The sequence below is a fragment of the Columba livia genome, chromosome 1 (assembly GCF_036013475.1).
Source record: "Columba livia isolate bColLiv1 breed racing homer chromosome 1, bColLiv1.pat.W.v2, whole genome shotgun sequence".
Taxonomy (NCBI): Eukaryota; Metazoa; Chordata; class Aves; order Columbiformes; family Columbidae; genus Columba; species Columba livia.
This window is the reverse complement of record NC_088602.1, coordinates 54,668,196-54,686,194: the sequence shown is the minus strand read 5'-3', so window position 1 is coordinate 54,686,194 and position 17,999 is coordinate 54,668,196. Positions and strand designations below refer to the sequence as shown.

Here is a 17,999-nt window from a genome sequence, read left to right as displayed (position 1 = left end):
TATCTGCCGTATTCATATCTCCTGCCTGCTTTTCAAAAGAAATATGATTCGATGGCCAAAGGCTGGGGTGGTCAGAATCTGAATTAATTTCTCACTCAAGTTCTTGGTGCAAAACCTATGTGTTTGTACAGTTCTTAGATTAATAGAACCTTTGTCTTGTCAGGAGCCCTGAAAAGGATTTTATCCATAAAAATAAAGAAGAAACAAGTCCTATGATTTTTTCAACTCACAAAATGTTTTATTTCAGTCAGGTGTGAGAGAAAAGAGTCACTTTTTATTTTACCTGAACTGGCTTACCCATCCTCCTTTTATGTTGACAAGCTTCTTGGGTTCAGTTACTTTCAGAAGGTATAACTTGCCTCACATTATCCCACAGATGGCTTCTAGCCCTTTAAGAAATGTACTATGCAAGCCAAATCTCTGCAATGTTTACACTTTCTTTCAAGGTGGTTTTAGCAATTTTATCTCATTTTATTTTCCAATTTAGGAAAACCTGGCAAAATATCAAAAGAAAAATGTGCAGGTGAGTGCTCTTCATAGAGACTAGATGGATGCTTAGTACCTTCCCAAGCTGGGCTAACCTTGGGCTTTCTGATTAGCTTGTTGAAATTCAAATTCATTTGATGCCTGTGGATTCTTTCCGGATTAGTACCTTTTCTGATGAAGAACAAAGTTAGCTCAAGCTGTCTTGTATGATGTACCCCAAAGGGTAAAAACTGGTGATTGTGTTGCTGAAAAGCATCTCTTGGCTTTCCTTTTATATTCATAAGTAGGCTATCCGAGGCTCATGATTTTGGCCTCCCTCCATTGAATTTGCAGTGCAGACTAGCAGCTCACTCCCATGGTGGCAACCAGCACAGCATGCTCCGCACTCAATGCCATGGGATATCTTTACCAGGCCTCACCACTATGCAGGACTTATCACATAGGCCGGTAAGTGTAGGGCACTAGGCATCTTCTTGCTCTGACCATATCATCATGGCCTTTCACACCCAAATCCTATTGGTGAGTTAAAAATTGTAGACACAGGAAAGAAAACAAACCAAAACAAAGAAAACTTGACTGCTTGCCCTCTTTGGCTGCTGGTGATAGAGGGAGATGAATACACTTTTTATTCCCAAGCAAAGTCCTCAAGAAGTTTGATGTTCCCCGAACATGCACCTAAGCACACAGCCAATTCCTGGCCACCTCTAACCTTCCTGCCTACATATTAATGGGGAAACCTGGTCAGGCCTCTCTGTACTGTTTACCTCCTCCCTGCGCTTCAGGGCACCCTTGGTGGAATATCCAGCACTTTTCTTCTTCTTCACTTTCTTGGTGGCTGTCATACTGTATGAAACGAGTTTTGTGCTAGTCTAACATGGATTACAGAATGACAGAATCATTTTGGTTGGAAGACACCCTCAAGATCATTGAGTTCAATGGTTGTCTTAATCACATTGGCCCATGAAAATCTTGTTGTTTTCCTTCACAAATCACCACCCAGCCATGAACAGGTACTGTAAAAGAAAGTGAGTGTAGGTATTATTAAATATATTCATCAATGATTTGGATGAGGGAATAGAGTGTACTATCAGCAAGTTTGCTGATGACACCAAGCTGGGGCGAGTGGCTGATACGCCAGAAGGCTGTGCTGCCATCCAGTGGGACCTGGACAGGCTGGAGAGTTGGGCGGGGAAAAATTTAATGAAATATAACAAGGGCAAGTGTAGAGTCTTGCATCTGGGTAGGAACAACCCAGGTTCCAGTATAAGTAGGAGAAAGGGACCTGGGGGTCCTGATGGACAGCAGGATGACCATGAGCCAGCACTGTGCCCTTGTGGCCAGGAAGGCCAATGGAATCCTGGGGTGTATTAGAAGGGGGGTGGTTAGTAGGTCGAGAGAGGTTCTCCTTCCCCTCTACTCTGCCCTGATGAGACCACACCTGGAATATTGTGTCCAGTTCTGGGCCCCTCAGTTCAAAGACAGGGAACTGCTGGAGAGGGTCCAGCACAGGGCAACAAAGATGATGAAGGGAGTGGAGCATCTCCCTTATGAGGAAAGGCTGAGGGAGCTGGAGCTCTTTAGCATGAAGGAGACTGAGGGGTGACCTTATTAATGTTTATAAATATATGAAGGGTGAGTGTCACGAGGATGGAGCCAGGCTCTTCTCGGTGACAACCAATGGTAGGACAAGGGGTAATGGGTACAAACTGGAACACAAAAGGTTCCACTTAAATTTGAGAAGAAACTTCTTCTCAGTGAGGATGACAGAGCACTGGAACAGGCTGCCCAGGGAGGTTGTGGAGTCTCCTACTCTGGAGGCATTCAAGACCTGCCTGGACGCCTTCCTGTGCAACCTCATCTAGGTGTTCCTGCTCTGGCAGGGGAATTGGACTAGATGGTATTTCAAGGTCCCTTCCAATCCCTAACATTCTGTGATTCTGTGATTCCTGGGGGTTATAAATGATGGCATATGAAAGCGAACTAGGACAATTTGGTTTTCCTATGTTGGGCTGACCCCCATAAGACTGAGTAGAGAAGGAAAATTGCTTTGAATAAGCAAATATGGTATGGTAGTCACATAAGGAATGGAGCAAACCATGTGGAATATCAGAATCTTATTTAAATAAACATACTTTCTAAACCAGAAAAACATTTAAATATTAGTGATAAAAATTTAAACCACTCCTTGCTCTGCCTCATCTCACAACTTTCCTCTGTAATTCCTTTATACCAACACATTATGGCTATGATTTCTGTCTGACAGTAGCTTTCCATATTTACCTCTAGCTGAACTTCAATCTGAGTTTTAACAGCTGCCTAAACATCCATAGCTGGGGTTCTTTGCTCCATCTGGTTTCTGATAACAGGCAAAGCTCGATTAACTTATCCTGATATGTTACCATGGCAACTTCCACCAGTGCAGCAAAAATGAAGCATTCACAGGTATGTTCTTATCAGTGCACATTTCCCCTGACTATGCAATTTAATCCATTAAAATTTAATGGTGAATTGCGCAAATGAAGGCTGAGCCTTGGACTCCTTGCTGGAAGTTTGTCATTAGCATGGATTATAGTGTGAGTGTTGTTTTTTTGTTAGAAAACACTTCAGCAAGACAATAGGTCTCAAAACCAGATAACATTGCATTCGGAGGTGCAACAAATCCTAAAGAGAATCCAAGTGTTGTTAATCCTGTTATTTGTCAGTATTAATACAGAAAAATCTAAAAACATTCCTGACTCGTTTAGGGCATGGCTATCTGAACAAGTGCAAAGCAAATTGGGATTTTCTAAGCATCAGAAACTCTCGTGCTTCAAATGGGGAAGAAACTTGCAAGTATGGGTGTAAACTCAGCTGTGTGGTCAACATGCAGCAGCTGAGTCTTTCCTGAAAGCCCAGTAAGTTCACTTGCATTCGCCGGAGAGCTTTCAGAGTTCTTGTGGGTACCTGTCAGCGTGCAAAGTTCAGCAGCTTCTCGTGTCCTCAGCATCCACTGAGTACCAGCAGAGTATAGTTTATGTCCAAGAATGAGAGGGTAGCCTTGGTCGTTTTGTCCAGGAGGCCAGAGTTAAATCTTTAGATGGTTATAAGACATGGAAATATCTTGGTCACATCTTCTTTCTTACAATGATGCTCTTCCAATCTCTGTTTTCTCTCTGATAAAGCAAATGGCTGAGGGAGGCAAGAGAATGTTTTAGCATGGGGATGAGTGGCCTTGAAGTGATTATGGTGCTTTTGCCATGGGGAGACATTAAGGAACAAATGACATTGAAGAATATGTCCCTATATACCATTAACTATTTTCTAGATTTCTGAAAGAGTGTTTGCTACCTGTGTTTTTTTCACATTTTAGCACAGAAATAAATCAGCATTACAACTTGTGGGAAATAGAATTTTAAAAAAGTGCTTCCATAGCTAGCTTGAGAATTCCAAGGGTTTTGTCCCAGGACATTACCAAGTCAATTTGCAGCTGATCATATTCCTGAGTGAGCTACCGCACATTTCACAAGCAGTATTTTTTCTCCAATCAATCGGTCTTCTATCTGTCTATATCCAGCTGATTTCATGATAAAAGAGATTTTTAAGGGAGCCACTTTTGCCACACAGATTTTTATCAGTCAAGGGGTGACTGGATGAAAAGTGTGATGAAGCTGGGACTCTCTCTGCAGGTAGAGAGGAGCTGAGTTCACCATTTTCCAACTAACAACAAAGGCCTCTACCTGGGTGAACTCCAGCTAGCCTGGGAATAAAGAGCTGGGTGGGACTCAGACAGGAGCTGTCCTCTTTTCTTTCCCACCAATGTGGGCATCATAATATGGGAGGGATGGGTTGCAGATAAAAACGGCCGTGGTTTTCCAGTCCCCTCACTTCTTTCAAAGGTGTTCTGAACCTCACAAAGAGGAAGGTATTCACTCTACCCCAGACAGCTTTGCTTCTCTACTACTCTGTACGTGGAGGTGTAATCTCAACTGAATTGCCCAACTGTAAGTGCCGAGGGGAAGACTATGTCAACTCTCTCCTCTTTCCCTTGTGGGGCAAACAGGTTACCAGTTCAGAACTCGCTAAGTTGCATATTATGAAGATCATGCTCAACAGAAACAGCTGATTAATTTTTCTGTATCACTCCATTTCTATAGTGCAAATGGATGGTCAGAAAATCGTACAGAGGTAATGAACAATAACTGAGAATCCTCCATCTTCTACTTCAGAAGACAAGAACACGTGAAAGAAAGATCTTATTAAGGTGTTCAAGATAGGAAAACTTATTTTTAATGTGTTCAATGCCTAGCACATGGTGACCTCTTGTTGTCACAATAAATGAAGTAGAAATACCATCAAGACGTATGATAGCAATTTCACAGTGTATCCAGGTTGTATGCTGTGAGCATTACAATACAGAGTCTGAGAATGAAATTAATCTCACAGGACATCAGCATCCATGTTCAAGCTATGACTGCAGCTTGTTCTGCAGTCAATGAGGAGAAACAGGAACTGAAGGAAGCAAGTGCATCTTAATCCAACAGAGATTTTTAAAGTAGCCCAGACTGACTGTGCCCTGAAAGCACCTATTTCTCTCAGCTGACAGTAAATGATACCTTATTTGACTATCTCTAGTGCTAGATACCTCCATTTGGTCAAACAGATTTAATCTGAATGAAAGATTAGCAGTTGAAAGGATTTTTATGGACATATTATTTCCAGGATTATAAATGTTCTCTGATTTTTAAGACCATTAACATTCATTGTGAGGTCATGGAAAGGGAAGTTTCTTTCGGGTTCATTTATTATGTGGTGAATTTTTTTCTGCAAGTGATTCCTGCTTTTTTCAGTAGAAGAAATGCGTTTCTCAAATTGCTGTTATTTCTGCATGTATATCACACTTCTAATATATGAGCACTGTAGGTAGGCTATATTAAAAGAGGAAATGCACTTCAAGCAATTAGCTTTTTACTTTAGCCACTCTAGCAGTTACTCAGGTAACACAGTTATTGTTATGTACTGGAAATTTTTATGGGCTTGAATGTTTAAGGAGAAAACAACTTAAATTCCGGCCTGTATTAATTTGGGTTCCTATATAGTATTTATGTTGTTCAAATATATAATAGGAAAGCAAAATTCCCAGCACTTTGAAGCAAAGGCAATTATCCTAGGGACTGTTAAGAGCTGGCTGTGTATCAGTAATGTGGTTTTCTCCCATGCAAATAAATAACAATGATGTCAGTTGTCCATCAGGCTCTGGCAGTGAGTTAGTCTTGCCTGAATTTAGAAGCTCTCAGTGTGGGTGCTGACATGTGAGCTGGGTGTAAAAGAACCCCACCACAGACAGTGGTGACCTGGAGTGGGATTCAATTGCCTACACAGAAGTATCCACTGCTTTTGGAGGCCCTCCCTTTCTTCCACATGCCATTACAGGTCTCCAGTAGGTCCTGCATCATACCTAAGACCTTCACGTGAAGGCCCTAGATGCCTCTCTCTGGACAGTGTATGACCCCTTAGTGGAGTCTAGGGAGTTAGGTAGACCAGCTGCCTCATTTTGGTCTTATGAGTAGCTCCTAGATCCCTCATTCAATATAGAAATAAATGAACCTAATGCCATTTTGGTGTCCTCTGGAGCACCCAGAACATGCAATAACTTCTGCAAGGCCCTACGCACATCTGTTAACTCCTTGCAGATGCCTAGATAGTTGGGGTCATCTCACTTAGCACAAGACATTTGTGTTTCAGCAAGTGAATTCTGCCTGTTATTGACCACCTTAACTATCTCTTCATTGTCACCATGGGATATTAACAAATCCAGCTCCACAGAGCACCTGTATTATAAACACTGAGTAAAACACAATTAATTCAATTTCTTATGTACCACAAATGACATGTACATGACATACATTCAGTGCAGAAGCAGCAAAACCCAAGAAAACCAACAAAGACATGTACACGGTAGTCATCTATGATCACTGCCACCAGATCTCAAAGTCACCAGAACATGGTAAACTTGTGAGCATCTACTCAGTCCCCAGTGAGTACACTTAAGTCCTAAATTGTAATAGTCTCAGTCACATTCACTTCAGTAGGGCTACTTGTGGAGGAGTCAGATTTTGACTGCTTAGCAGGGGTTAATATAGCTTAGCTCCAGACCTTTGTAAGCTAAATATCTTGTCAAGCCTGAAGTTCTTGAGAGCTGAGAAACATTGGCACTTCCAGACAGAGCTATTAATGCAATCTGTGGCAGATGTCTACATTAAACTGGGAATCATGCTCTGAAAATGCCTGTTTTCTTAACCAGCTGTGGAGAGACTTCATACTACTAAGTCCTAATCCTGTAGCTGGAGTTCTCTGTTACTGTGTCCCTCAGTACACGCCTATGTCCTGAGTGGGATTTGCTAAAACACACTTGCAGGTGTTCTCCAATTTTCCATGGTGAATATGTATCTGCAGTGTTAATATGCGAGCTATGCATTTTGCTCTAACATGGAGCTGTGATACTGCTAGGTCCTATACCTATACCTAGGATCCAAAAAGTGCTGCTGGGTCTGCTAACAGACCTTCCCTTTCCCCTGCCCCAGTATTTTAAACATCTTGGCTTTTCCATCAATGAGTATCTCTAAGTAGCCACTCAAGCTTTACTGTTTACAGCAGCTGTGTTATAGAAGAATCCTATATTGCTATCCCAACAACCTAGATGGATATGTTGATTTGATTGGGGAATGGGAGATAAAAACAGAAGGGAAATACAGGAAATCTTTCATAATGTAATATATTTGGTTTCGACTAAAGGAAGTTCACAAAAGGGTCACTATTTCTATGAAGGTAAACAATTATTGTCCTTGTATTTTACCTCCCCTCTAACCACTAGTAATAGATATAAAGGTCCATAAAGTGTCAATTTCTCCCTATTATTACAAAACAAAAAAAATGGATGAGATGCTTGGCTTGGAAAATCAGTTTCAGTCTGCTGTAACCTACTCTTTGTTGTAGGTGGAATGCAGCATTGCACATGTCTGTTATGAGTTTGAAATATGTGTGCTGCAGTCTAGCAAAATTAGATGTGAAAGGCTGGAAAAAAAAATTGCCAATCAAGTACAACACATATTTTTCTTTGGAGAGTGAGAATCACTCTTTGCAATTAATTCAGAAATTACCAAAGCTTTAATTTCTCTGTTGGTATCCACACTTGTGCACAATGAACTTTGTTGCTGAAAAGAAATTTTATGGTCTGTAGTCACTTGCACAAAAGGACCTTCTAATTCTCTCCTGGTAAATGAACCAGTGATGTATTATAAAATCAATTTTTTATGGAAACTTAGAACTTATTGCTTGTACTCATATTAACAATGCAAGAATTCATCACAGTGTAACACCTTCCAGGCAGGTAGTCAGTCATCATTGTTACTGTTACGCTACTTGGAAGCATCTAAATGAGCATGGTTTATGCACTGCAAGTGGAGACACAAGCCCTGCTACCAACTTTTAAACCATATTTTTTCTTTTAATATCATGTCAAAATGCTAAAGTGCAGAGGATGTTTATATTAGTCACTATCTTTCTTTAGCATTAACAAGAACATTAAGAATTCACTTTTCCTTCTGCACAGATTCATGCACAGACACACAAAAAGAAATGTGATCTATCTTTCAGCTGAAAGAGCACTGTTGATATATTTTTTGCTTAGGTTCATCTTCCAGAAGCTGATAATACAAACTTTCTGTATACTGGAAAAAAAAACCCTGGTCTCTATCGAGTAGAGCCTAACACATTAAATGGAAAGAAGTGGATTTTAATCTAGATTTACAAGGGGGAATTGTCATTAAATAAAACTTGTGCAGCTTCCAAATGAACTATTTTGTTGGAGACTAGCCATACTTCTAGGTACCTGATGATATCACAACTATGTGTATGATTAGAAGTATGATTGGAACTATCTATCAATGTATTTTATAGACCAAAATCACCTTTATGTGACTTTGATTCATAGACCCTAACTCTAAAGCCTAGCATTACGATTACATTTAGATATTTACAAATTGGATGTCTGACCTAATCATCCAGATTCTCTTCATACTCAGTGGGGAGAAATGGGTAATTCAGAGGGTAATTCAGATTCTTGTCATCTCTAAATGAGTATATGTAGCCTATATATCTTGCCTTTCTTTACCCTAATTGCCAAGCTCGGGACTCACATAATTTCTCAATATACGATTGAGGACCCATCATTATGCCAATTCTTTGTCTTACTGTGTGCAGACAAGTCTAGAAATCAGGAGTGGCTTTTGCCTACAGGTTTTGTATTCCTCATCTCTCTAACAAGGATACATAAGACTGTTCATATACCTAAGATGTTCCTGGAAATGAGATGGTGACTCTCAGTGGGTCTTCACACCCTTCAGGTAAAGGAAGTTCAACTAGTACTAACAAGTACATTTTTAGAAGACGTTCAAGCAGGCACTGTGTTCAATGAGACAGGCAACACATCACTCTTCAGGCAAGGCAGACACTGTGTGGTAATCAAGATTGTGCATTTCTTTTGACAACTAATTAAGGTAGAGATCTATCTTTCCTCTTACTGTTGGAAGACGGTCTTTCCTTGCTCATACTAAGCAGGGTCCGAACAGCAGGCAGACTCATTCCACCTGCAGACAGAGGCAACCACCGTAACAAAGCTCTTTCTTAGTAACCGCCTCACGCGCGCTAGGAATGCAATGCATCAGGTATAGCAGCATGCAGAACCATTCAGCTGGGGGATGGAATAATATCGCTGTTTTTAAAAACAGGATTCTGGCAGGTGTCCCAGGAGAGTTCTGACAGCCACCATCATTCATCTGCCTTTGCCACCTGAAACTGGTATTAACCATGAGGGACAAAGTGATCGCAGAGACTTAAACTTACTTAGATATTACTGTGATGCAGAAACTGAGAATAAACAAAACCCGACACTAAGCAAACACCTATTTTTGGAAAACCATTCAAATCCTAAATCTGACACCAAAAGACCACGACAAATGTTGCAAAACACATTTATTCATTGTGCACATTGTATACAGACAGCTAATAAGAAACAGAACGCTGTTTAAACACACAAAACCTAAAACTGGAGGAGCTGTACACCCGATGCTTTAGAGGAGCTACCTGCGGATTAACATCACACATGGCACATCCAACAGCACAACATCTAAGGGTTGTCAGGGGAGCAGCCTGTGGGAACTCACTGGGCTCCTAAAACATCTGCATGAGCCTGTCACTTGCACTCTTAGGAGTGTGACCAAAACATCCTGAGCTATGAGGCCTTTTACAGGTTCATTGTTTGTATCTTCCCCTATGGCCTCTGTATGCAGAAGGCATTTGAAAAATTAATCTCGGTATTTTGAACCCTCTAAGATTTATACCTACTGGATTTTATTCTGGGCCCTCTTGAGAAATAAAATGTTGAGAATAAATATCCTACCTCAGGAAAACTGCACTATCACTACATATTTCTAACGTTTCTAGACTTTGGACTAAATGGATTTTAACAAAACTGAACTATGAACTTCACTTTCAAGAGTGTTCCAGAGGATTCCCTGGGCAATGCAGATCGACGTCTTCATAGTATACTGTCCTACTAATTTCAGACTTTTATAGCTAAAATGCAAAGCAGATTTTTTTTTTTTTTAAATAATATTTTTTACTTCATGTAGTTTCAGAGACTGGGAAGGAATTGTTTGCAACAGATTTGTTAGGTTATTATTGCATTTTTGTATTGTAACAAAAATCATTACACAATGGAATTAAAAAAAAAAGTGACTGAATGAACACTAAAAATACACCTCACTTTATTCCTGAAAACAGAATGTTTCAGGGTCTTTTGCTCAAGGAAATTTAGACTTTATTTCCTTTTATTTTAAGAAAAGTGGGAAGGAAGACAAAAGAGCATTTTTCCTAAAAAGTGTCACACAATATATCCCCTTCCCTAGGGTAAAGAGCATGAAAGGTTTCCTTTTCAGACGGGGTGCGTGTTCATCCACTTATCTATGCAGCCACTATACTGTACTTGAATGTAAATCACTCACAAAATGCCACAGCCAATTTCTCAGTTGCCTATCTCCATAGTATGCATGTACATTATGTATTATATGGTTAATAGTGCATCAGCTCCCTTGTGGAAAGTCAAGAAGGTTTCCGTGTCCTCCTGAAAGAAAATGTGGAGTTATTTTATACACGTCCAGCCAGGTCAGGCTGCGGTATGTTCTCAAGAGAAATTCCAGCTGAATTAAGGCAGCGCTGTGCCGTACAGTGATGCGGTGGGTACAGAGGTACTTGAGGCAGCTCAAATGCAGGAGGTAGTGGGGCTATATCAGCATGGTATTCTCTGTAGACTAACTAGCCCTGCTAAGAAGCAGGGTATAATAATCCAAGCTAAATGCTTTGAGCTACTTCATAAGTGAGATGATGCATGTCTGCATGGTGCTGTGCTCCTGCCTTCTCCTTGGGCTGTGCTGAACCCTGCTGAGGAGGCCTTCTGTCTGAAACCAGGCAACTCTGACATTCACAAAAACTTATGAATCTGGAAAGCATAAGAGAATCAACTTTATCAAGCTCCCACAGAGAAGCTCAGTGGTTTGCTCTAGATCAGACAGCAACACAGGGGCAATTCTAGGGAGAGAACCCAGGAAGGTCTGGGAGCTTTTTCCATTTCTTCAGTGCTAGCTCAAGGCAGAGGACTCAGAACTGAATGCCACCACAGTGTCTGCATTGCTGCACATGCATATGTGGGGTCTGAGACCAGGGGAACACTCATGCCAGCTGTTAGCTCACTGAGGGAATACAGATTCTCCTTTCTAAAGGTGAGGCATCGTCCTTGAAGTGGGAGAAAAATACTCGAAGGAACCAGCAGCTCTGGGTACTTGGCAGAATTAAATCAGCCAGAATGCAAAATTACAGAAAGAACTGCTAGCATTTTAGCCTACATGACACACACAAAGTAAAGATGGTGAAGATGAAACTTAAAGAAGTGTTTTGCCCAGCATTGTACAAAGACAAATGGGAATGAAGGTGAAGAATAAGAATACCAAAGCTTACACCATGTTGCATTGTCCTCCAGATAGTCCTCTGGGAAGCAAGAGGGAAACATTCAGGGAACAGAAAAACAAAACAAAACAAAACAAACCACAGGTTATACCAAACAGGCAACTACAGAGAAGATAACGAGTCTTTATGAGCAGTTGATTTTAAATGAGAAATTTTAGATCATACTCTACAGAAGCAGCTGTGCTCAGTGGTTAAAATGATTTAATTTCTGACAGTATTTATCTTACTGAACTTCAGGTGTAACTGCTAGATGCCTAGACCAAAGCTGTCACTTTTTGACACTTTGTAGGAGAGGGATATGGAATGATTTCTCTGAGCTGTTTAAACATGTATTTTAGGATGAGATGAATTGTACTTCAGAAATATTTCATCTCAGTTCAGTTGCCTAAACCTATATTTGGACAACTGAGCAAAGACCTTTATTTCTCTCTGTTGACAGTAAAAGCTACGGTCATCTAAACATCAAATCTAGACAGCTGGTTATAGGTATCTACACTATGGATCTCTATGTTGTTTCAGAAAAGTCCTCATTTTTACTTCTTTTACAGTCAGTAGAGAAATAGGGTGGAATTCAGTTACCTAAATATAGGTATAGCAAGTGAATATAGTAGCTCTGAGGTATTCTCTATTACTTCCAACCAGGTCTCCTGTAACTTTGCTTTCACATTTGGACATCCTGAAGACCATAGGCATCTCAAATAATGTTAGGTGACTATGTTTATGTAGCCAAATTCCACCCAGAGGGACTTGTAGAGAACAGCTGGGGCTTAGTTTTGTTCTCCCACTGGGACGCCACATAGTGGGCATCCTCTAGGGTGTTCTACATGGCCTTCAACTGCCAGCCCAGGACGGCATGAGCATCCCAAATTTCTGTCCTATCTGCCAGCTCAATTAGATGTCTTGGATACTCCAAGACATCTCAGTGCTGCATATCTACATACAGATATCTCAGCTGACCTTTTCATTTCCCAATCTGTGAGAGCTGTCTATGACAGATGGGGTGAATCATTCTCCAAATATGTGTGTCTCTCTCCATTGACTTCAGAAAGAGTCCAACTTTTATGCCCTATCCTGTAAAGATGTGTTCAATTGCCCAGGCATAGGTATCTTGAATTGCTTGAGATACTGCAACATATCCTACCCAGCTCACCACTGCTGCTCCAGAGGTATATTACTCTCCTCTAGTCCTGTGACACATCTACCGATCCCATATTCCAGATACTCTGGGATGTCTCAGATGGTGCTTTAGATCCATACTTAGACAACTCTCAAACTCTAGATGACTTCCTAAAATATCTGTTGCATTTTAAAACAGTTAGAGCATTGCTTTTATGTTTTTTTTTTTTTTTTGTTTTTCACATTTCTCACAATTTCTTTTGATCTATTCCCTATTTACTAAGCTTTACTGGTTACATATATGACAATAACACAGGGAAACTGCTTTATCTTCTCTTGAAATGGAATAGCTGGATTAAACACACAAGTTCAGGCAAGGATGAAGGAAATGTTTCTCAGATGGATTTGGTATCTGGTGATTTCAGTGTAGACTTCTTATGAGGGCTGCTTTGTGCAAACTACCTGATAAAATATGCTCAACTGAATTAAGTTTATAAATGGGAATATGAGCAGGAATAGAAAAAAAAGGTTTAGGGATGCTACATGTTTGTATAAGATTCAGATGCAGAGGAAATATTTTCTAAACTTGGTCTCTTCTGAGGATGTACTGTCAAAGACAGATGAAAGCAGAATTGTCTGTCACTTCTTTTGAGGTTTACATAGCTGCATGCTTGGACTTTGTGATGACAGTTTAGAGTTAAGTGGTCTGACAGAGTTTTGTGAATACAAATTCAAGAAACAGACTTCTAAAAGCACTAATGTAAGACTGAAGCTGACTTGCAAGGAAAGTTTTGTTTCTTATATCTGTAATAGTCAAAAGGGGCTTTACCTATTTGGCAATACTATCAAAATACTAATACTGCTGTACGTTTGCATTAAGCAAGCATTAGAAAATGATCATTGTTCAGACTGGAAAACTGCTGTGAGTGGGATTCTCCTTATGTCCTGTCAGCAACACAAGGGTTAGGAGGATTGAACTGAGGCTGGTCCTCCTGGCTCTGTCTATAGTTAATGAGGAGAGATACGTGATTCAGGGAATGATTCAGCACATTGAATGCTAAGGATCTAATGTAGGCATGTTAAATGATGTTCCTATGAGGTAGAAGTGCAGCACTGATATCCTTCTGGATAAAATTACCCACATTGGTGCAAGATGCAGGCAGTGAACTTTCCCAAGTGCTGGTAAGGGATTACAGCTCAGAAACAAGGCCTTCTGCTCTAATCCACATAAACAGCTTTTCCTTGCTCCAGCTGAGGTCAGTGGTCACCTTCAACTCAAGGGATTGTTGATCTCAACTCAAAAGGAGATAACACATGCATCACTGCCATGTGGAAATGGATTTGATACCAACACGCATCACTAATAGGCCACAAATAGTTATTACTTTAAATATCACTGGCAGGAAAAACAATTATTTATTTGGCTTTAACACCTTTTAAAGCAACAGCACCAATGCCAAACTCTTTGTTCTGAAAAAAAATGTGTGAACACACTTAGCTAAATCATATGGATACAAGTTTCCTTTCAAAAGTCTATAAGCTATTATGAGTTATAAAGGATTATCTGCATTGGCAATTTTCATTAGCTACGGACTTTAAAGGCCAGAACCATATGACACACCTCTGGTTTATTCAGGATTGCTCAGTATTTCGGAAGTTTGTAGTTTAAAAAAGGCATTGATCTGTTTAGAAGTATTCTCCTTATGTCAATATGAAATGTCCCTTAAATCTGCCTGTCTTTTCAAAAAATGCTTGAACTGTTCTTACAACATAAGAGCAATCCAAGCTGAAATATGCTACCAGTCTTTTTTTTTTTTTTCCCTCTTCCTCCCACTTCGTCTGTGAGCAACCTTTAACTTTGAGGGAGCATGACTGAAACCTACAGGCTTTGATGACCTTTGACTTCACCTTGGCCAATTCTAGATTAAGATCCAGGACTCTGCACTGAGTGATACACAAGAGCTGGTTCTTTGAATCTAAAGCAAAAGAGTAAAATTAAAATATGAATTGAGCATTACCAGCCAGATTTTTAGCCTGAGATGCTACACTGCATTATGAATCTGCTGTATTAGAATGACCTAAGTCTACAGTGTAGGTAGACATCTTCTTTTCTACTTCTCCTTTTGGATAATCAGGCTATACTATTTCAAGGAGAGCAGAGAACTAACAAACGCTGCCTTTTGCTGCAGGGTAATCTCATGTCTTAACTAGAAATGCCTTGCTATTTTCCAGTTGAATTGCCATGAAGATTGACAGTCTACAGCAGACTGACAGAACACAGAATAGACAGAGACCACTGGAAGCACCTGGAACTGTGGAAGACTACTGTGATCATCAAAGGAATCTGCTGAATGATGGTATCAAAGAGATACCCAGGTCTTTACCTGAATTAGTATACTTGGATTTCTGCTCAGCAATCTAGGATGTGTATTGGAGAAACCTCTAGACAGCCTAGGTTCGTCATCAAAACCATAGCAAGACATTTTGGCACCCTAGTGCAGCCAGCACCTGTCTGGTAACCAGCAGAGGTTCAGTTCACTGAAACCTTGTACCACCAGCTAACGGTGGATGTTTCCAGCTGGGTGCTACTCTCCCCTCACTCTTGCTGCAGCCCTGAGCACAATTCTCTTCTGCCAGACAGATCAATGTTGTTCAAGTGCTCAGCAGTAAACTTGACAGGGGCAAGGTATGCAATATGGTCTGTTTTGATTCTGACGCTCTACAACTCTTTAATTTTGCTCATCAGTTTTACCGTGAGATGATTGCTGAGACAGAATTATCAGTTATAATAATCAGCCTACTGTAAATCTATAGATGTATAAATAGCAGGAGCATCAAAGTCTGAAATGTGAATCCAATGACTGGTAGTAAAGAAAATAAGCTTATGTTAACGTCTTGTTTTCAAAATGGCTGAATAAATAAATAAATTTTAATGATCAATGAAATTTTAGTTGATAAAAGTCAATTTTTGAGACAGATGGAAATAAAGTAGTGGTAATTTTATAATTAAGTAAAGAAGTGTAACAAATCAATGTGCCTTTGCAAGTGGATATGTTAAAGAACTAACTGCTAAAAATTGCTTTAATACACACAAAACATTTTTAATAAAATAAAAAAAAAATATGAAATGTTGCTGCAGGTCATTTTTCAAAGAGAATTTATACTGCAAAGTACCTGCCATGGCTCATCTGTTTTTTGGCCTCCAGGAAAGAGCTAGTTCTCTTCCAGCATTTCAAATACATAAAAACTGAGTAATATTGTTCTCCTACAATGCAATTCTGTACTATGTCCAATGAAGAAAAAAATATACACTGAATGCTGGAACAGCTGGAATTGAAACTATATAGAGTGTTTATGAAATTATTAAAAATATATTGTCAGGAGTTTACTAGTCTTCTACTCTATCTTCAAGCCATTTGCACTTATTTGAAAATGGAATTTATTTTGCCTTACCAGCCTATCCAAACTTGTGCCAGCAGCAGTCGTAGGTCGCTCCTCTGGGTTATATGGTCTAAATCTGGTGTTGAAGTTTTCAGGGACAGAACGGGAAGATCTCAGGGCAGGTGCTGGTTTAGGTTGGCCACATCCTTGGAAAACCTGAAAAAGACATTGTAGGTTACATGGATATCATAAAAAAAAAAAAAAAAAAAAAAAAAGACACTTGGAATTTTATAGCTTCTTTATTCTCTCTTTCGTATATTTGAAACCAGCTTTGACTGATATTTTGATAAAAGTGAATTGAGTACTTGCTCTTCATTAAAACTCAAGTTCACAATTAACCACTATTAATTACTCGGAGAAGGCATAAAAAACATATAGGAACCTTAAAAAAATAAACAACAAGGTGATTATTATAAGAAGTTAACATCTGAAAGTATTTTAGTTGCTGTCTTTCTAGGAAGAGAAATGAACAAAAGGAAGTGCTTTGTGTCAGGACTTAGCTGATTATTATAGTTTTTGTTAAAATGCGGTGTTTACTCAGAACCGCAGCTCATTCAAAATCCCTACCCACAGCTGTGTCAACCTTCTAATTTTGTTTGTAGTCTCAGAGAAAAGGTCAATGATGAAATGGTCTTATAACTGGATAACTTTCTTATTCATACCAATTTCTCCCCAGAAGAGAGGTGAGGTATATTGAGTGGGCAAGAATGAGAATTATTTTCTGCTAGTGTGTTTGTTTATTAGGTATAAAAGATAATGTTTGGGGTTATGAAATTCTTCATATACTTTCACTTAGAAAAAAGTTTCAGGAGCATATATCTTGTGGATATTGAAGGACATGGACACTTTTGACTACTGAATATCAAGTAATATCCCAGAGGAACTCTCATGAAAGTTGCTTGGCTGAAAGGAGGTAGAATATTCAGAGAGTTAATTTTTTTAAAATGTTCTGATGTAGTAGGATCCTAGTGTTTACATTCATACCAGCATTTTCAGTTCTGAAATAATATTTTTTTTGTGACCATTGTATTTTGGCTGATTCAATATTTTGCCTCCATTCAGAAGAAAAAAAAAAATGAATGTCAGAATTTCTTGTAAGATATTTTTCACAAAACCCTAATGACAGACATATACTATCTGTCTGAATGAGCTTTGTGGAGGTGAAAACTCCTATGCAGGTGCTGTGTTTGTTTGCAGGATCAGATTACTCCTTTTTGTGTGGTAAACAGGATAACAAGCTCACAAAGCTATGTTGTGAGCCAGTGATCAAAAAGACTCTTGTTTCACTTTTAGACTTAGATTTTCTGCCTTCAGTGGTTCCCTCTGAAGTTGCAACGGATGGCATGACTTTTGTTGTTTCAGGATACACCACATTTGGCTCTTAGATTTCCCAATGTTAATTTTGAGGGCCCAAATGATTCAAAATTTGTGGAAAGAAACTGATTCATAGTAAATTTATGTCCAATCATCAGGTTTGTTTTGGCTCAAAGTCCAACAAGTCAGCTGTTGCATGTCCATTGAGATTTTTAATTTATGAGTAGAATACTGCTTAGTCTGGCTTGAGAGTATCCATCAGTTTTTTTAATAGTTTCTACCCTCCTTAGTTATGAGGACTATTGGACAATGAATTCATTTAATCAACCAGGAAATATGATTTTAGCTTGTAAAGTTCTAAATTTTTCAGCAGGAAAGAAGCTTATTTTTCCTCCATGAAGAAAATTTGACTTAGATTAATGTTCAGGATATATACATGATTGTGTGTGATACTGTACATTTCAAAGGGCCAGGTTGTTACTGTTTAACCCTGGGTGGTGGCTAAACAGTAAACAGCTGCTCTGAAGTGAGAAAAAGGAAAGGCTTGTGGGTTGAAGTAAAAACAAATTTAACTAACACCAGTA

At 39.4% G+C, this 17,999-nt stretch overlaps 1 protein-coding gene across 3 annotated transcripts in view; it reads right to left on the bottom strand.

Moving 5' to 3' along the window:
* GPC6 (glypican 6) overlaps window positions 1-17,999 on the bottom strand; it is a 776,640-nt gene that overhangs the window by 46,356 nt on the left and 712,285 nt on the right. For 2 of the 3 annotated variants that reach the window (XM_065056864.1, XM_065056879.1), the window contains exons 6-7: window positions 16,114-16,257; window positions 11,536-11,565 (exon numbers count right to left, since the gene is read on the bottom strand). In XM_065056864.1, coding sequence (XP_064912936.1) covers window positions 11,536-11,565; window positions 16,114-16,257 — 174 coding nt within the window. The remainder of the gene's footprint in view (window positions 1-11,535; window positions 11,566-16,113; window positions 16,258-17,999) is intronic. The other variant, XM_065056870.1, reaches the window with a different exon arrangement.